Below are 22590 nucleotides of genomic sequence, written 5' to 3' on the forward strand. Positions count from 1 at the left end.
CTACTGTTCTTCACAACACTAATATTAAGTTCATATAGATTTTAAGAACAATACGACGTATTGATTATTATGATATTAAAATTACATTTAGTAGTTTTGAACAAAGCGTATATATACAATACCGTGTAAAACGTGCATATTATTATTATATGATCATTTTTAATATTAATATTTTTTTATCTTTTTGTGTAGATTATCACATTCAACAGAGCGCATCTTGGTTATGTGTGCTCGAATTTCGCACAACTTTCAGTATGTGCTTGCTTAATTAATTATCTTTATCATGAGTTGACACTATCTTCATTTTAATGACGTCATCACGCGTAAAAACTTGAATAACGTAGGCCGTGTAATTTCACCTTCGCAGTAAATTTGAATATCGTACAGCTCTTCAGAATTGAAGGTTACCTTGATGATTATAATTTATTATGAAAGCTGATGAAATGTAGATATTAATTCATATAAAAATTAAGCCTATCGGATGTTGTAACGTTAACATATGGCCAGTTGAAGTGAAAAAGTAGTTTTTTCATATTTTTCGTCAAAGTTATACACAATTCAAAGAGCGCGCACAGCGCTTCTACGTGCCAATTTTTTTTCCAAATCTTATATTTTTTTGCTCAATTAATTATCTTTCGAAATTGTCATCTTAAAGTTTAGTTTGATAACGTCATCATGCCAAAAAATTAGAACATGTGTGTCTCGTAATTTCACCTATGCTACACTGTATATAGATATACAGTATATACTGTACATATTGTATATGGCATATAGGCACAACTCAGCACTATAAGCATATAATAGGATGGCATACATCAACATTTTCCGATCGTATGTTAACGTACGTGCATGTTTAAAAAAAATTAATTTCAGTAAAATGATAAAAATGATCACCTATAATTCGTCAAAGTGACGAATTAAATTCTAGTTAATATTAATATTTTATATTAACAGAAATAATTTAGTTGTTGACATTCATAGTGGGAACCAATCTTAAGCATGTTTCCTATCACTATGGCAAAACGCAAGGATGTACGAGCAACGCTCATAATTTCACGACGCGCGATAAAATATCTGAACGTTTGCTCGTGATTGGACAAGTCACTAGCGTTGACGTACGTTGCGTCCTAGTGTGTTATTCCTTGCTGTTAATTGTGCAAAATGAGTTTATTGAATAATTTTGTAAACATGTTATGATGGTGAAAAGACCTTCAAATATAATAATTTATATGTAAATTTTAACATTTGTTAATAGTGATTGATTAGCACTTTAAAACATTATCAGCAATTATAATTTATTGACAACAATTATATGAGTCAATTTGAGATAATTGGGGAAGGAATGAGTGCCGTCTTAGTCACGGTACAGAATCGACAATTATATTGGACCATTCACAAGCTATGGAATAGAAACTTAAAACATGGTTGTATTGATTTGTCTTTTAGAAATATATGTCCATTTCCGTTTATTAACATTCATCAAAATATATACGTTAAATATGTTCTTTGAAAAAATATCGACGCTAATTTTTCAATTTGTTATTATTTTTTTCTTCGGGTATCAATTTAGAGACGAGTTATGGTACATCAAATGTCAAAAGTAACTGAGAAGCATTTCTTTTTAATCTATAAGCAACCCATATACTGTTACAGACATCTATAAATAGATTATTACATAAATTAAAAATCAAAAGAATTGACATCCATGCGCTTTATGGGGGAGAAATGGGGAAGGTTATTAAACAGTTGGCGGCGGTTCTTCTCACGTAGGTAACCAACTTTACACGCATTACGCGTAGCGCAAAGTGAGTTTACCAATCACAAGCGACAGAGTGATAATGATCCATCGCGTCGTATGTAACCAACTTTACACGCATTACGCGTAGCGCAAAGTGAGTTTACCAATCACAAGCGACAGAGTGATGATGATCCATCGCGTCGTAGGTAACCAACTTTACACGCATTACGCGTAGCGCAAAGTGAGTTTACCAATCACAAGCGACAGAGTGATGATGATCCATCGCGTCGTAGGTAACCAACTTTCGCGTTACGCGTAGCGCAAAGTGAGTTTACCAATCACAAGCGACAGTAGTGATGGTGATCTATCGGGTCGTCGAGGTAACCAACTTTACAACCATTATGTTTTTAAATATAAATGTTTTAATATGTGATCATAAAATGTTCTTCTTCTTCTTCTTGAACATTTACTTTGTTTGAGATCTTGTAAACATGTACACACATTTTATGTTGAACATTATGTTGTTTATTTCATTACACTGTCTACCCACGCATCAAATATTTTGTGGTTGTTTGTATTGAAAACAGGTTATCAAGTTACTGCACCAACATATTTTATATTTCTGATTTCCTCTCCAGATAAAACGATCATATTTTATATTTCTGATTTCCTCTCCAGATAATGATAATGTGCATTCATTGGTTGGTAAAAAACAAAAATGTCTACGTCAATAATATGTATTAAAACCTGAAATCTGCTGAAAGTTCGATTCATTTTTTCAGTACTTTTTTAAATCATCAAGATTTAGAACGGTCGGCAAAGCTCAAAGACATGAGTTCGTCGCCATTTTGTGCCGTATCGTTTATAGCGAAGTTTATGAAGTGTAGACTCTATTACGTCATCAGTCAAATTTATTATTCAATTTGGAAAAAGGTAAGTTATTGATATTATTAAACTGTCTATATCGAGAAATGAACGCGCATATTCAATAGCATCCACATGTATCTCAAAATCATCGCAGAAAAATGATGCAATGATTTGACGTATTTACGTCGTTTTAAAATTATTTTTCCTGGTTCATTCCGTGTCAACATTTATCAGCAATTTTAAAATGGCAGAATATTAATTAATTTTCTAGGAAACCGTGAGTGACTGTGTGTGAGCAATGACTGTGTACCAAAGTAAAGCTCACATATCCATTGTGACAATTTAACCATCATAAAAATGCAAATTTCAGCTGAAAAATAAAGATACGTTGTTGGTCAATGAAAGGATTTTGAGTTAGTCATCCACTTAGGTAAACATATAATATGCAATATAATAAAATACATAAATGACATTTGAAAGTAAATTTAATTAGAAATATTAATGTGTTTCGTGCTCTTAATACAAAACAAATCTAGGCACACTAACGCTTGGTTTCCACTTGAACACAATCATTATGGCGTATGCGCAGTGCAAATTAGTTGACCAATTACAAGCGATAGTTCAGACGTTCCATCAAGCCGGGATTGGTCAAATCAAGTTGCGCTTACGTTGCGTCCTAGGGGAAACCAAGTTTACTAGGCGCAGGCCTACATAAACATTTAAATAAGTTATCGAAGATGTATTGCTTAATTTCTCTCCAATAATTTGCACTTATCTTTATATTTTTACTTTCGCAAACCCATTGATGATTGACTTGTGACATTACCATGGTTACTAAAACCAAGTAAACACACCCATTATGCAAGAAAGGGCGACACTGGTTGGTTCGTTGCATTTGAGCTGGAATCACGAAAGCACGCCCCCTGGGCTAAACTAATATTTGATGTAGAATAAAACATTTATATTTAAAGCAGGGATGCGTCGCCGGAGTTAGAGGGTGGAACTGCATTTGATAGTTACTTGAGAAATAAAGCAGAGATAACATAGTTGTGATTAAGGTTCGCGGCGGCTCAGTGTAGTGTTGTTTAACAATACAACAATAATGCTTGTAATATCACCAACCAAATTAGGACTTGTTTTAGTTCTTAGTTTGCTGCTAACACATATAGGTAAGTTTGTTCTTTGTTATTCTTTATCTTTTTTATTCTGAAATTATTGTTGATGTTGTTTAAGTTTAACATCTCCTGGACGAAGTTCAATGACAATGTTTAATTTGATTAAGTACAATGTTGAAAATAGTTGTTTTTTTGCCGATGGAACCAGTGTAGCTTTCATTTAAAAATTACCAGAACTTAGCATTATTAATTAACTTAAATGCTTTAAGTACTTGAGTACATCAACAACTTGTCTTTTTAATTTACAAAGACAGCTCGGTTAAATGTTTATCTATTAAAATGTAGCGCTAAGAAAACATTGCAAGAAGGTGTTGTTAGCGGGTGTCATTCAAAAGTGTCTGTCCCATGGCTTTATTAATTCGTTGATAGAAATGTCAACAACGCGAAATTAATATAACGAGATATTACTGTAGTATCTGAAAGGCACGCATAGTACATAAATACAGCGTAAGAAGACAGTTACTAACAAACTGATCCGCCTAGTGTGGATCATCTAATGAGGAAATAATACAGCATTAGGACCTATCAATTAGAAATGGTTAAATCAGAGAATGTCACTTCAAAGAATGTCACTTCAGAAAATGTCACTTCCCTAAAGGTGACAATCTGCTCACATGACATTTAAATAAGACAAGATTCATGACTACTGTGAGAAAAAGTAAAAATAGAAAAAAATTCTAGCAGATAATAAAATCGCACCAACCGAGATTCGAACTGCTTAAAAATCGGTCGAACCTGCATTAACTCTGAACATTCTGCCAAGAGTGTGCAAACCGAGATTCGCTAAGATTAAACAATCGGTCGAACCTACATTAACTCGGAACATTCTGTCAAGAGTGTGCAAACTGAGATTCGCTAAGATTAAACAATCGGTCGAACCTACATTAACTCGGAACATTCTGTCAAGAGTGTGCAAACTGAGATTCGCTAAGATTAAACAATCGGTCGAACCTACATTAACTCGGAACATTCTGTCAAGAGTGTGCAAACTGAGATTCGCTAAGATTAAACAATCGGTCGAACCTACATTAACTCGGAACATTCTGCCAAGAGTGTGCAAACTGAGATTCGCTAAGATTAAACAATCGGTCGAACCTACATTAACTCGGAACATTCTGCCAAGAGTGTGCAAACTGAGATTCGCTAAGATTAAACAATCGGTCGAACCTACATTAACTCGGAACATTCTGCCAAGAGTGTGCAAATTGAGATTGTTGAACTCGTTCGAAAAAAAGTTCTAGCGAGTGAAACAAATCGGTCCAACCATAAAGTTATATACAGGTAGTTATCTAAATATAGTCCAACCGAGATTCATACTCTTCAATCTTCTCAGAATGAAGAAAATGTCGACCCAACCAAGATTGAATTTCTAACTCGGAAAGGTCTGCTAAGATTGAAAAAGTAAACACGACTTAATCGAGATTCGAACAAGAAACGTTCTGCTTGATAAAACATGTAAAACGTCATTAACACATAATAAATGTAAACAAGACCGTCTTAAAACAGGTGTGGCAGTGTATTGATTAAGGAATGGAGGCAAGTCTCCATTACAAACCCACTTGGAGCCTACGTATTGATTGCGATCATAGTGTAATTTAATTATTACTATTATTGATTTCGTTAATAATGTAATGAAATAATGACTAAATCATCTGTAAGTTGAACAGAACGATTTGACAGGGTTAACAAATGTAGGTTCATCAAACTAGCCGTTGATATTTCATTTCTTAAGCTCTGTCTATCAAACTCACAAAAAAGTGTGATGTGCCAAAATATGGTAGTGATATGCCCAAATATGGTATTGATATCACATCATCATGTCCATATATGGGCACATCATATTTGTTTGTCACATAAAGTTTGATAGTGTAGACAGAACTTCATACTTCATATTTTTCACGTCGCCTAGCAAAACTCTGGAACTCCAGAGTTTTGCTAGGCGACGTGAAAGTGTAATATTATATTCTGTATTTATCAATTATTTCATGTTGTTGTATTTTTGTTTTTATTTGAGTGTCTAATACAAATATTTTATATCCAAAAAAGAATGGTTTAAAACGATTTTTGCAGACTTCAAAATATGTCATGAATATTTTACCTTGTCGTCACATACGTTTAGGAGGAAATGTCTATGCATCTAATCGAAAATCAATTTACTTTAGTGGTTTTAAGCTATTGTTTCTCTTCGTAGTTTTGTTACAATCTATTATCATTCTCCGTCGTCTACTTCATTTTATGTGATTTATGCCGCTTCATCTGGGAATGACAGACTCTATCAATCTGCTCAAATCTTAAGAGAATCATTACGTCATATACATTATGTGCTTGGTTCTCAGATAGATATGAATTGCGCATATCATTTTAAACATGCAGCAAATGCAGATGTTTAAATGTGTTTAGTATAATAGGTCCCTAATTTATCCGGTTAAAACAAATAAAGTTTTCCTGTTAGTTGATATGAATAGATTATAATTTCGACTTGCATTATGTTTTTCATACCTATTTTGTCTTCGATCTCTTTTGTTTGTGATTTAATCATTAATGAATTAGTTTAGTAATTTCTCCGTCCTTTAAATTTACAACAGCTTTCGTTGAATCTAAGTAAGTAAAAAGTATATATTTCTGAGCATGCGCAGAATGATTATATACTCAGCAGCTGCGTAGACGAGTGGCGCGCCGTCTCCTTGACGCCTTTTAGACGCGTGTGTACCTTTAGCTTTGTTAAGGTTTTGAGTAGGAGAGGGGGACTAAGCAGCGTGGGGTTTAATCATCAACCATTACTTCACAACAGATAAAAAAAATCAACCATTACTTCATTATCCGTGCCACCACCGATAACATAGCGGATTCTAATTACTGCAGTAAGTATTATAAATTACTTTTAGTAGACCAATTCAGTCATATTGAACATTTTAGTTTTATCACGTTTTAATTCAAATTTCTATATTATTGAAATTATAACAGATTATTTGTTTTTATGTTTAATTAAATTTATAGAGTATATTAAATATTATTGTATAAAGCGGATTCATCAGGTAATCGTATTTCAATCTCTCGTGCATACCAACACTATCAATTTGTCCCATTTAAAGATTAAACTATCAATTTGAAACTTAGCATCACATTGAAGCACCATTAAGTGTCTACTTTGGCAGAGAATAAATTATCCATAGTCCCGAAAAATAAGTTGAATAACCACTAGACAACAAATCCATCTTAACGAACATTGTCCAAATTAAAGAACATACTTAAAAATACGAACAGTTGTCTTAACTCCCACACGAAGGATAAGCAGGAACGGACATTTTAAATCCTTAGAAAGAGGAATCAAAATGACGGGGGACAGGTTGGGAGCGTTCTAAAACGTTATTTCCACGTAAATATGAGCCTAGGTATAATTCGGAATACATTAAATCCTATTCATATTCGTCGTCTTAAAGCTTGGTTTCCCACTAGAACGTAACGCAGGGACGTAAACGCATAGCGAGTTGACCAATGACAAAGTGACATATAATCCATTGCTTGTGATTGCTCAATTTACTTGCGTTGCGCTTACAGCGAAAATAATCGTAAATTTTTAATTTAAAATGGTTGAAAACGGGAATTTTGTTTGTCGTTTGACTTTTTCTAGGCATAAGCTTTTTTTAAACTGAATCTGTAATCTGGTAGTAAGTAAAGAGAAATATTCGTCAATTTCCAATTTAAAATAGTTCAATAACCAAACAAACCAAATTTTACAAACAATGTCAAGAAGAGTAAATAAGCTAATTTTTAAATACATAAATACAATTATACGCGCGCGTAAACACCTCATTACAGCCAATTAAATGGTTTTTATTTTGAACGCCATTCTAAAAATAAACATGATTTCCGACAATTTATTTAAAATTTTAGAATAGTCCTATTAGGTAATAATAAGAACACGACCATGAGCAAAACAAGTCATTTCGACCAATGATGACGTCATCAATAAAATGCCTTAAAACACGTATTGAAAGTGGGCACGTTGAAGTGATTGATCGTTCCAGCAAAGTAAAGACTCAGAGTTGAATAGATTGTAGCTTTCTTTCTACCTTAGTAAGTGAAATGTCCACTATGGAAATGATTGATGCAAAAATATGACTTTCATGTCACGTGATGATGTTCAAGATTACGTTCAGAAGCGATCAATCGAATCTCCACTTTTGCGCTTGTTGTTGATTTAACCTTGTATTTTAATCCATGCGTGTAATGTTTTTACCAAAAGTTCATTGTGGTGTCGTCGTCGGCAAATCTTGCGATGTGTAGACGCACAGCGTACTTGAGCTGAAACTCGGCAAGATATAGATAATTGGAAAGGTGTATTTAGCACTTACATACAATCCATCGCATTCATCTTTCAGCTCATCAATATTTCTATTTATCTAAAGATTCGTACAGAAATCCTGTTGCTTTATGTTCAGACTATGTAATGTTATTCAATTGTTATTCGATATACGCTATACACTATTATATACTTTACATAGTTATGATTCCAATCACACTAAAGACGAAAACGATAAGTTATTAGATCAGTTTGTCTGTTATCCACGACCATGCTCTTTCTTTTTTTAGATACCACTAAGGGGTTCGACCAATCACAATCGATGGATTTATTCGACTGTCGCTTGTCATTTGTTAACTCGCTTGCGTTGCGCGTACGTCCTTGCGTTGCATCTCTACTACGCGTAACTGTAGCTAACGTTTTCCCTCGGTGGCTTATGACTTTCTTTTGCGTAGGCCTACTGTACTTATGATAGAAGGGAACATTTTTCTAGGGCCATGATTTTTTTTATCTTGCTGGTATAGTTTTGTTCTTTGCATTTTTCTTGTATATTGTTTAGTTTGACCAAATAAATAAGTAAATGGAGTAGTTAGTCTAGTTGTTACATCATTACTTATTACAATTATAAATTATACTTTTTTGTTTATCTGAATTTTCTGTATCTGATGAGCCTTTCTTGTGTTCTTGTACAAACATCTTGATTGAACGTCAATATTTTGGAATAAACAGATTATTTTTCGACAACTTATTTTTCTTAAGATATAATTAAGCCTATTTATCTCAATTACCCCATAAGCAATGTCTAACAAAGTTTTTGGAATTGGAAAATGTACATTTTTTTAAATGATACGTTTTAATGTCAACATAATTGATAATATCGTTGATGCAGACGGTTACCTTAAGCATAGCTGTTAATAGCTGTTTTTAATATTTAAAATTAAATACGGTAAATTAATGCCATAAGGTGTTTCTTTGGATAAGCATTTCTATTTTTAGTATTTACACCAAAAAAGACTTGTAATCGTGATTACACTTTGATTGTCAGATTTGGAACAATAAAACTAAAATAGTTTGTGGGAGGATAGCCTACTGCGCTCAAACATGAAAGCGAATATTCAACACATTTCCCATCAATGGTTAAGTAAATATAATTTGAACTTGAAAACAGAAATCTTACAAATGGATGACAAACAATTAGATATAGCTATTATACTTACTAGCCATTATCACGAGTACTGCCATACCTCATTCCATCAGCATTAGCTGTTTCTGGTGAAACTCATAGCTATAGTGTCAATGGAATCAAAGCAACCGGTGATTAAAAAGAGAATCCGTAGTAAACAGAAATGCAATTAATTTGAACCTGTATGACCTAGACAAGTAACAGGATTAACCGGAACCAATTCTCATAAGACCGCCATCATCATTTTAATAATACAAATAAAATGAGAAGTTAAAGAGACTATTTCGATATTTATTTGAAAACAGAGGTTACTGTCTTTCACGCATCACTTGATGATGAATAGTTGATAGAAAAAGTATAATGACACTTAAAAAATATTCCTTTTTAATTTCCACATTAATTATCAACGGTTATCTAAAAAAGATTTCGAACTCAGTTATTTTTTCATATAAAATTATATTAAAGCAGATGTAGACATAAACAGTTAGTAGAAATTATTTTCTTTTTAGAATGGAAAAGGGAAGACATTATAAAGTAGTTCTCTTGCAACTTAAGAGATGAAAGGTAATGTCTCGAATCTGTAATGTGGGATTGTGGTTACCTGAACAAGGCCATGAAAATATTAATAGGACTAGAAATTACCCATAATACCTTTCGTTAGGTATCTTGGCAAACCCCAATGCGGTAAACGTGACAACTATTTTAAGTTGCAATCTATTTGTTCATTCACGATTATAGATAGAACATCGAATACTAATTATACTTACGTGGATTTAATTGGCGGTACATCATTTTAATGTACATATTTGACCTAAATAAATCTTTGTCATCTTATGTTTTAAGTAACCTTAGTTACTTCTTTCTACGGATATTAACTCTCGACGACTCGAGTGGTCGACGCTAAAAAAAACCCACAGTATTTGAAAGAATAGTGGTTGCTAATATTAGGTATGACGTAGTAATTAACCAATGGCATTGGATGTCTTCGGCATTGCAGAATTAAGATTTACCAAAATTAGCATCAACTTTTAAATTGTCTAAAGCAATTGCAATATACGTCTTTTACCGTACATTCTGTCAGTAATATGCCATGGTGATATCACAGAAAGTCGACGCGACGCGCACCCTACAAAATGCATGTCATTTTCATCAGCTTTTGAACGCTTCATTTCTCAACATGGTTTCAGTTAGCCATTTGATAACTATATTCAAATTTGCATTAACGATATAACACATAAAGTGATAAATGTTTTTAAAATTAAATTTATGTATTATAAAACAGATAAAATATTGATTTTCTATACAGTATCTTCCACTTTTATTCATCTTTTCTTCTTTGGATTTTGTCTTGATGATACGTGATGTGTGTAAGCTACAATGTAGAAGGATGCTTAGATCTAGGTCTAGTTCATTAACTTACTTAGAGTGTGAGCTCTTGTAATTAATTCTGTTTGCACATTTTGAATAGGTTAATTGGTGGCTTAATGTGCAGTTAGGTGTTCACTTTGTATTACACACACTTGTCTATTCCGTTAACTTAGCACCAGACAAGCATAAAAATACAAATGTGTATCAATTTATACACACTCCCCCTCAAAACCTGCCACATTGCCACAAATTACTGCTCTAAACTACTACTCATTATAAGTCCAGTTTCGGAAATATTCACTGTTTTTAGGATCCTATAGAATTTTGTTTGTCATGAGATATATAGCAATGGTGTTGCATGATTACTTTTATTTTTATAACTCAAGTTTCCACGACGCTTTTCCTTTTCAATTTATCAATATCTTAGAAAATCCTGTATATAAATAACTACGGTTAAAGTAAATGATAAATTAAGTAACAAATGTAAGTGTATGTAAGCAACCAACAATCTTGTATTTAAGCATACATTACTTTACTACACAATTAAATGTAATTGATTCGACTGCTAACCGACATCAAACCTATTTGCTATTGCTGATGCCAAATATGTATGTGATACGACTTTAAATGATAAATGTATATTGAAATTGTTCTCCTTTCGCATTGAAAACTATTTATAACTTCTCATGTCTGTTTGACTGAGTTTCTTGAAAAAAATCGGTAGCATAATAAGAGGAACAAGCAATTCCATTTATCCTTATACGGTATAAATGTTAACATCTCGCACAACGTTGGCTCTCTGTACGCAAACTCAGCAGCGACGGCGCGCAACGCAAGCGAGTTGACCAATGACAAGCGACAATTCGACAAATCCATCGTGTGTGTCTGGAACAGCCCATGGGCTTAATCGAGACTATAAATAAAACAATTAGTAAAATAGTAATAATGAAGCATGATGAATAGTTCATAGATAGATTCATCACGTGATAGTGTCTGAATTAATCAAATCAGCAAACAGATATTTTAAAATATAATAATTTTGATTGTAGAAATCAAAACCTACAATCAGGATACTTCATATAAACAAATCTTATCACGTTAACCTACTAACAATATTTAATTAAGTTTTGAAATACATAATAATATGCATAGATCAATGCCTATCTCATTATCTTATAAGTATGGCGTCACAGATGTAGCTTTTGTAGTAGATGTTCACCCTTTACGAGGACCATCGCGTGACAGTAATATATTACGTTTCACGTCATGAAGCGTTCGTTTTCACGTACTTCTTGAAACACACTCGCCAAGACTAATCACAACTTACTGTCGATCCGTAAGGATCTACTCTTATTGTTTAAATTTGGAAAAAACAATATAATATTTGATTTGTGGCGAACGCCTAACTTTGACCATTTCACTTCGGCAGTCGCTGTAGTACAGTTAAGCTGTCTACACTATCAAACTTTATGTGACAAAAACAATATGATGTGACCATGGACACGATGATGTCATATCACTACCATATTTAAACATATTACTACCGTATTTGGACACATCACACTTTTGTCGCCAGACTAGTTTGATAGTGTAGACAGAACTTAGAAGTATACTTTTTCGAGATGTTTAAAAAAACTATTGAACGCATCACGGGTGACAGTAACAAAAAAAATGTTAGAATCTGCACCAATTGTACTACAAAGGTGTAAAAGTTCTGAAATGAAGAAGTTCAATGCATTGTGGTTATTGTATCCTTCAAAATGAACTTTGAACTTGTTAAATACACACAAATACATACTGATGAATACACAAACTGTTACTGAAGTGAAGTCCCAATACAGGCTGTATTTCAATTCTGTGATTTATGTATAATACATATTCGTAATGGATTTAAAAATCAAAATTTTGTTTTAAAATGCATTGATAACATTTGTAGCGTTTTTTCTATTCAATTCTTATAATATTATGCAATATTATTTACGGCTGATGCATTTAGAAAATTAATGTGAATAATGTGGTACTATATAATAAATTAAAACAGACATTCGATTATTTATAAGGCATTGTTTCAAATGAATATTGGTCGTGATTTCTAAAATAATAAAAAACGTGTTCTAAATTAAGTAATAGTTAATGATGTCGGTAGTAAACCTGCTAAGGAAACAATCACAACTGATACATTTGTTGTTAAGTTTCGTCAATAATATAATAGTATGTGATTTTGTAAAAAAAAAGAAGAAAGAAACGCCAGCAGCATTTGTTCTATTTACCATTACTTGGTTGCCACCGTATGGACGTAAGCGCAACGCAAGTAATTTGACCAATCACGTTGGATTATCCGAACTGTCGCTTGTAATTGCGCGTATGTCCCTGCGTTTACACACAGCGTCAATCGGTATTTATATTTTTTTTTAGCTGCTGCAAGGCACTAACAACGAGTTTAAAGTTTTCTTTTCTTGTCCAAGAATATGTTTGCTTTAATTTGCAATCAACCATTTTTCCCAAATGATGTGTGGGTATTTTATGGCAATTATTCATATTATATCATCTTTGTTATCTAATTTATAATATATTAATATTTTTGAATTAGAAATTAATAAATTTAATTGAATTGAAAAAGAAAAAGATAAAATGCCTTAAGATATTTGATATACGGTATTAAAAAGACAAACATCCGGGCTATCATCGCTGACAACACAGATCACTGTAATCTAATTCGTAAATTTGATTCTAAATGATCAGACTATTATTTCGTATTGAAAAAAACTACTACGCTTCAAGCAAAACTAATATTGTATCAAATATTTACGTAATATGTTTTTCTAATACAAAATAATGAATGATTCCTTTTTGTTAAATAAACAAGTGTTTGAAACTAGATACTTGAGATTGTATTGCAAGTGACAATGTGTTCTTTCCTTTGTGTTGCTGCAATTTTATATTACTTCAGAAATGTAATTCCTTTGATACATTATAACATTTCCTATAGTAATTAGTTTTACTATCATTGCTTCTCAATAAATCATATAAAAGGGTCAGACAATATTATGAGTTTTTAAAGGAATTCGATACAAATGTATCGTTATCATTAAAATAAAAATCATTCATACAATATTTTGAAAAGAATATTCATGTAATGCGCGTACATATCACACTAAATATGCGCGTACATATCACACTAAATATGCGCGTACATATCACACTAAATATGCGCGTACATATCACACTAAATATGCGCGTATGTATCACAACGATAAAATATGTGCGTGCATATCACAATGATAAAATATGCGCGTGCAACAAAATGTTAAAATATTCAACATTTAAAGTTGTTTTGTATCTTCATCCGGAAGTTATGACCATTTACCAGCGAACCCCAACGTCAAAAATTCATAATTAATCTTGTTTTTAATCCAAAAAGAACATTGCAACGAAAATTATTATGACTAAAATGTAGTGACTATCAGGCCCAATTACTTACTAGCTTTATGCTGACGTTTATGTGGCCCTAAATGCAATTTTGATGGCAAAACATCAACTTGATAAATACATTTTTAAACCATGTATTAAAAGATTTGTTTTCATAAGATGATAGTGTGTTATTTGATAGTTATTATATAAGTGTGTTTAAGGCTAAGACCTTGTGAATACAATGTGCGTCAACTAGTGCTTCATCTCTTCATTCTCTTTCAAAGAAAAACCTCTACACATATTTGTATAATAATTTGTTTATTGGGAAATAAATTTATAATTTCACAATCTCTTCTTTTTTTGTCATCAAATTATAATTATTTCATGGTAATTTTGTTTCAATTTTAACCGAATTTTCTAATCTGTGTTTAATATCATTTTATCTTGTTGTATGTATTCCACTTTTCATGATTTGTATTACTTTTGTATATTAGTATTTTTATAATCTTTAATCAACCTTTCTTCTTCAATTGTATTGACATTTTATACCATTTTATCTCTAAAATAACTCTATCTTGTTATTGAGGATCATTTTTGTATTTATATTTCTCTCCTCGTTTCCTTGACTTATCCGTCGCGTTTCCCTTTCTCATTATCTTCAGTATGATGTATGAGCCATTCAAAAGAATAGAATATGTGCAATTGTTTGCTAACGATCGAATGAATTGTAGGTTTCATTAAGAAAGTCAGAGACTATACTATGTCGGAAATATACAGGATTGAGGGATGGTCAAAACCGTTTCAGATTTTCAACACTGTACATTGCATGCAATTTATTTAATCTAAACTTTAAAAGATACTAATTTGTATTATCATTTATTTAAGATTTATCACTTTGTATTATTTAATGATTCTTCTAAGGTACAAAACAAAATTGTAAGATTTTGACAATAAAGTAGACTTGTATCTTGATACTCGAAATATAGTATACTATTTACAATTAAAGTATCAACATCATTAGAAAAATCATAAAAACACATCAGAAAAGAGAACGACTTATCCATTGTCCCGTACCCGTGTGAACACAGAATATTCCTTCATCGAAATGTTTTCAATTATTGTTCATATCTATCTTCTTACAAATACTGGGTCCAATTAGGAGCATTTCATTGAAACTTGTTAATTGATTCGATACACATCTTATTCCTTTTTATACCGTCCACATCGGTCGACAAAACTTCAGTTCAATTATCTCTGTAATGGACACTACGGGGGTTTAATGGTAATGATTAAGATTGCTACGTGAATTCATAATTATGAATTATTCTAACCATTACCGTACCGTCCACCTTAACTTTTAATTTTATCCTTTGGCAATGTATTTATATTAATTACAACTTTGTGTTAAGTAAAACGTATGTTGTAGTTAATTTACTGTTAAAATCTTTAATTTACTTTATGTTTTTGTAAACTTTTAAACCATCGTGAGAGACGGGATAATGCCACAAAATAGCCCGTGGCTGAAATAGGGAATTATTGACATTTAAATTTATTTAATACATTTATTTGATGTTTCTCTGAAATGTAGATTAAAATATAAATTTCATTATTTTGTTTATGACGATATGATGTCTGGTGTTATTATCTCGCGCACGTGGAATAAATTCGTAAAATGTTTCAGTATTGTTCGGAACGTGACTAGATAGCGGTTTTACTGACCAATCACCACACTCGTATGGCTACTCAAACTTATCCAAAGATATAGCATAAATTAACGACATTTATGGTTAGGCCTAAAGCTTGGTTTCCACTAGGACGTAACGCAAGGACGTAAGAAAGTTGACCAATGACAATCGATGGATTATTTTGAACTATCAGTGTGATTGGTCAACTCGCTTGCGTTGCTTCCGTCCTTGCGTTGTGTCCTAATGGGAACCAAGCTTTATAGAACAGAACAAGGAAAGAAAGATTAAAACAACAGTATTTACTTAACTAAACTTGATTAACTTGATCGTATATTATTCTTTGCTTTAAGTTATGATATTAGACCTATGCATTAGCAATGTTTTCTTCCTTTTTTTAGAATCTGCACAACTGGCCTGTTCTCGTTGTAATTCGAGAGCTTGTGTTTGTAGGTGTTTGAACAGAATTGCGTCATTAGACCCAACAATGTTACGTAAGTTTATCTTTCAGTGACGTATCAAGAGGGTTATGGCCTCTTCAGGGAGACCGCTCTTGTTGATTGTCGCAACTTTATCACCCATGTATGTTTTGATTTCTGTAAAAATAAACCATTATGAATTGTAACGATTGCACTGCGCAATAAAGCGGAAAGACAGTGCGCATGTGGACAAACCAATCGACGCTAAATCGTTGAAGTTGAGTTAATCATGACGTCACAGATTAATGTGTGCGCGTGTCTGTCACGCTCTATTGCTTCGTGTCAATCGAAATGAGATTTAGTTTAAGTTTGGTTCCCAGTTGGATGCAACAACAACAAAACAACGTAGGTGTGAGGCAGGTGAGTTGACCAATTGAAAGCGACAGTTCGGATGATCCATCTCTCCGTGTTGATCAAATGACTTGCTCTTATGTGTTGCGTCTGACCAAGTGGGAACCAAGCCTTAGAAAGGAATGCCGAAATTGCCAAATCTCAAAATCAAATTTACTATAAAGCTCTGTCTACACTATCAAACTTTATGTGACAACAAAATGTAATGTGTCCATATATGTCATATCACTACCATATTTGGACATATCAATACCATGTTTGGGCACATCACACTTTTTTGTCAAACTAGTTTGATGGTGTAAACAGAGCTTAAGAATAAAAGCTCTATGAATTTACTATTGGACAATGCGAGTGCAAACGTTAATGATCTTCGTAGTGTACCATCTTCTATGTATTGTTTATCATTTCCGCATTTCATTTACTTACTAATTTCGTTTTTCTTTCTTTTTTAGCAAATTTTTGTAGAAAACGATCGTTTCCTGAAAGTGTCCAGGTAAAGTTTCATCTTTAATTGTGGTTTTTAATTTCAAAGGAAAAACACAAACAATACAATGTTGTAATTATACCATTCCAACGATCACTACAATACAATGTTGTAATTATACCATTGCAACGATCACTACAACAAAACATGATGAAGCACCACTCACATAATTATGATAACATTGATATTAAATGATAATGATGATGATGACGATTGTAAATGATGATGACGATGATAAATGATGATAATGATGATGATGATAAATGATGACGATGATGATAAATGATGATGACGATGATGATAAATGATGATGACGATGATGTATGATGATAATGAAGATGATGATGATGATTATGATGGTGCTGATGATGACGATGAAGATAAATATTTTACTCATACGCTCCTAGACACGCAACACTTTTCTAATAATTCTTGATAAAAACAATAATGGCCAAAGTAATGGCTATAGAAACTCGACTTGTGGTTATTCACCGTCATCAAATGCTTTCTAATAATGTTCTTGAAACTATTTTGCTAATATAGGTATAATTAATTTCAACCTTATTTTTTAGGGTCACCTCGAGCAAGAACCCACGCAAACTGAAAGTTCATCAGATCTATCAAGGTGTAAAAAGGCAAGTTTTTATGTTCAAAATGAATGTTAGAGTCGAGTTAACAATGTTAGTATGACATGTTGTCAAATATCAATACTGCGTACCATATTTGATACTTCTTAACAATAATTGGATCCTATATAATTGTTTTGTTAGATGGGCTGTAAAGTCGATTTTCACGCGAGTTCATTGCTTTAGGGCCTGTTCACACTGGGGAAAATACGTCGTTCTGAGGTCACGAACAGTGCTTGAAATTTTCTAGCCAATCGGTGTTAATGTAACTTGTCTGACGCCTTATCATGTTTTTATTTTAAAACGTACGTAAGACATGTCAAAAAGTAGAATGATCCGTTTCATTTGGGACATTAGCAAATTAAAATTTACAGAGAATGACAAAAATAATATTTTGATGGTTCAGTTATATTTCTACGTTTGTAAAATTGTTTTAAGTGTACATATACCACAGAAAGGCACATAACTTTTACATAAGAATTAAAGTATTTGTACGCGCGCGTGAAAATAATGATACGAGTTTTGCACGCATGCGTATGAATTCAACCGCGTTAATAGTGTACGCGCGCGTTAACTTTGAGGCTCTTCTTTCTAGAAAGAAAAAGAAACTCACACAAATCGTAATAAAAATAATATACAGTGATAGATACCATTATTTCATCATAAAATAAAAATTCAAAGAAATTTGATAGAAATTGAAATAAAATCAAAGATGTCCATATAAACGTCCGTTTTAGCATTATGAAATATAGCATGTAATCCATCGTTGACATCTGGAAATACGTTGTAGGAATAATATTTAGTTCAAACCAGAGTGGTTTTTGACAAGAACATCATCTTTCTGCTCGGACATTCATTTCTAGAGCAGTATCAATGTTTAAAGATAACATTGATGGTTATACAATCTGCCTTGTCTGACGTTTTCTATGAAAATAAAAATGCTGTATAATTTTACCAACTCCGTCAAAGTTGAACCCACAAATATATACATTGACGGAATAACAGGTAAAAATGTAATATTAATAATTAATTATTCTAAATCCAATATGAAAGTTTATATTATTGTTTAATATTGAATTAAAATGGACATGCTCTCCGTAAAGACGCAACTCAGGGACTTAAGCGCAACGTAAGTGATTTGACCAATCACAAGCGATGGATTATTCTAACAGTCGTTTGTGATTGGTCAACTCGCTTCCGTTGTGTCTACGTCCTTGCATTGCGTCACTAGTGGGAACCAAGCTTAATAGACAAAAACATATATATTTCTTAATGGCTTTTTATAGCTTATTGATTTCTATTTTTCCTGATATATCATATTTCTGTTAAGCCGCTTTTAAAATCTACAGTGTTAGTGTACCGTGTCATTTATTTTCATAATATGTCATATTTGTATATCATTCCTGATACTTACTGTGATATATTGTTTTTATTGCTGGCTAATGTCAAATTGAAACTTAAGATAACCAATATAATTCCGTATAACTGAATTGAAAACATACATGTAGTTTTTAATTTTTTTCAAAGAACTCTTAAAATGATGGCGATAATATGTCTCGCAAATCACATGTTTTTTAAGATGTATTGTCGCTCTAAAAGTATTTACCTGAAAAATGTAATTTAAAGCAAAGATACTTCAATTATCTGTCAGACAATGGTTTTTGGTTCAAATTAAACGTTTCTTTTGTCTTTTTATAGGCCTAAGTGAAATAATTTTTTTAACTTTATTAAAACTGAAAAATTGCCTAATTAAAGTCTGATTTTATTAATCTTCATTTTTCATGTTTTTGTGAGACAATACATCTTTAAGCTTTGTTTTCCTTTTAATCCACCTTTGTCTCTGAAAACAAGAGATAACGATGTTCATCCTTTCCAACCATCATTCCATACAAACACACTTGTTTTTGGTTATGATGTTTGAATGTTGGTGTCACATACAGTATTATGTGACGCCTTTACCTAAACACTAACATAATACAGACGTTACATGTGATACGGTATTGAGACTTGTTGATTGTGTGTTTTGTTTATGAGGTGTTACGATTAATTACACGTGATGATCGTGTTTTGTGCGCGCGCGTCATCACGTGGTGTATAGTTGAACTTGTGGTATCGATTTGGTTGTATTCTTCAGCGATTAATAAAATTAATTTTGTTTTAATTATCTTTTCAGCTTATGAGCCTGATGCAAATTCTGTTAACGTCGAGCGCCAAGGAAAGGAGAATTCTTCTGAACACATGCACGGACTATTAAACTTTTTCTTTTGCGTATTTAATAACAAAATATTTAAAAAAAACATTTAAAATGTAATAAAAAAGATACCTTTAAAAGGAGAGAAAGCTGTGGATTGCATACTGATGTTAAATTGAGCAGAGTGTTTTCCTCCTCGTCTTAATTATCGCTTCAGTATCCGTTCCATTCTGACAATCGAGGTCATAATATTTTGAAACGTGGAGAAAACTATACTGTCAAACTTGTAATGATTGGAGATTGTTTCACCGTAGGAAACAGCACACTAATAAGAATGAAATAGCTAGTATACCTACTTATTTTCTAAGTGAAATTGATGTATAGTCTTGAAGAATAATTAAATGACTACAGGCTTTGCGTCGGTAATCTCATAACAATACGACGGAATACATACAGCATCTAAATTGAAAGAAATGTATCTGACGTTTTTAGAACGGTAGAAACGAACATTTAATGTAAACACATATTTTGACAAATAAATGTCAAAAAGATTAATAATACTTAATATAACATATCTTGAAATGTCTGGAAATCGCGAGGTTTATTGATTTATTTTTAAATGGTATGTAATCACTGATGTGACGTCATTTATTCGACAACTGATGTGACGTCATTTATTCGACCACTGATGTGACGTCATTTATTCGACCACTGATGTGACGTCATTTATACCGGAATATAATCAAATAGTCCATTATGTACAAATACATTCAATAAAAGGTTATTTTTCTATTAAAGTATGGATTTATTTGTTTTAAGTATTAAATTACTTTGTACTGATAATTCATCATTATGAATAATATTTATTTGAAAAGTGTGTGTGAGTTATTTTGTTTATTTATAGTTTCAATAAGTTTAGAATCGAAATGAACAATAAATGGTTTTCAAGCTCTTGTTGTAAGTGTACACGTTGTCTGAATGTAAAATAAACCTTTTTATTCGTTATGTCGACAGAAAGGAGGTCAAAATGAATTTGTATTTTACCTCCACAACACACTTGGTCAAGTGTATCTAAAGCTTGGTTCCCACTGGAGACAAAACGTAAGGATGTAACGCAAAGCAAGCGTGTTGACTAGTAACACGCGAAAGTTCGAATAATCCGAAGCTTGTGATTGGTCAACTCGCTTACGTTGCGTTCTAGAGGGAACCAAGCTTAAATGTCCGTATAATATCATAGTACAGCATCATATGTGTTTCATAATGTAAGCCTACACTTAGTGAGTGGCCGAGCGGTTAAGACAGTGGAACCGTAATTACGTAGTCATAACATCGGCACGGGTTCGAGGCTCACTCACTCCATGGTTCTGGTGGTAGAATGAGTCTTCTCGGATAAGGACTATAAACCGTAGGTCCAGTGTACACATCTAGCTCATGTGCACTTTAAAGAACCTAGTACATCTTTCGAGACGAGTCGGGGGTTACCCCGGTGTATTAGTACATCACAGCCACTGATCACCAACTGGGCCCTCTGGGAGACCAGTCTTTGACTGAAGAGGTTACCCAGTATAAATATTTATTTCAATCTATTTCAATTTCATATTTCACCACTTAGTATCATAGACCATAATCTAGCCCTTAACCTACATAATGCAGCGCCACATTGTGATACACATGTGATTCTGTATTACGGAATTAAACTATGATACTGGTGGAGATGTGGAGATACAGCACTGTATTCAAAACATCTTGTGCCAGTGCCCATGTGTTGCTACTATCTTGCTAACACAGAGAATTTTACATTTTACCCAAATGTCCTCATAGGCTATTCATTTGCCTCTTTCTCTCATTAATAAGAGATACATCAACAGTAGTAATTTAAGTACATGTTACTATTTAAGTTCCTTCACACAAACATCGCCACAATGTATTGCTTGCTTTTAAAAGTGTCGCCGAACGTTCGTTCATTTTGCTTACTATCATTAACAAAAGTTATTGTATTGCCAGATAGTTATTGTTTTTTTAATAATACAATTAACATAGTTTACTAATTGCTAAAGAATCCCTTGTGTGTGAATCTTCAATAGAGAAAGTATTGACTATGACGCAACAAGGACGTACGCGCAACGCAAGTAATTTAACCAATCACGACGAACATCCGAATTGTCGTTTGTGATTGGTCAACTCGTCTGCGTTCGTCCTATTGGGAACCAAAGATGACGGACGTAAAACTTCCGCATAATCCAGAAAATGTATAAATACATAATGTATAGCTATCTCTGAGTGGGTTAATATATACTTTATTCAGGTTGAATATTAAAGTGGAATGTTACAAAATGCACACGGCGGCCGTATGCATAGCCGACCACGCGCTTAATAAGATCACACCTAACGATTCAGTTGATAAAACGTTAAATTTAGCTTATTCATTTCAAAAGGACATTTTCGGGTTATTAGTTATAATTTAAATTATACAACGAATAATGGATATTAATTTGAAATCAATTCCCCACTCATTTTCACATAATTAAGCTTCATGATTCCTTAAATTTCGAGGGAAATGTATTCGAGTTCGTCGTTAAAAGCAGAAAAGAATACATTGTCTATGTCTATTCATATTATATATAAATCAAGGCGGTTAAAATGAATTATAATTATTTTGAAATGAGCTTGCAGACACGGTACTTGTTTAAAAGTGTTATTGTACATAAACTGTGTAATCGGTTGCATCCATC

General features: G+C 32.7%; 1 protein-coding gene across 1 annotated transcript; it reads left to right on the forward strand.

Moving 5' to 3' along the window:
* The first annotated feature begins 3589 nt into the window (after positions 1–3589).
* Positions 3590–20814, forward strand: LOC144849500 (uncharacterized). Its single transcript, XM_078706428.1, has 5 exons — positions 3590–3774; positions 16129–16221; positions 17010–17050; positions 17614–17676; positions 19841–20814. Exons 1-5 carry the CDS (start codon positions 3708–3710, stop codon positions 19919–19921), a joined length of 345 nt encoding a protein of 114 aa, XP_078562554.1. The 5' UTR covers positions 3590–3707; the 3' UTR covers positions 19922–20814.
* Positions 20815–22590: the final 1776 nt, after the last annotated feature.

This window comes from Antedon bifida, chromosome 8, assembly GCF_963402885.1.
Source record: "Antedon bifida chromosome 8, ecAntBifi1.1, whole genome shotgun sequence".
Classification (NCBI taxonomy): Eukaryota; Metazoa; Echinodermata; class Crinoidea; order Comatulida; family Antedonidae; genus Antedon; species Antedon bifida.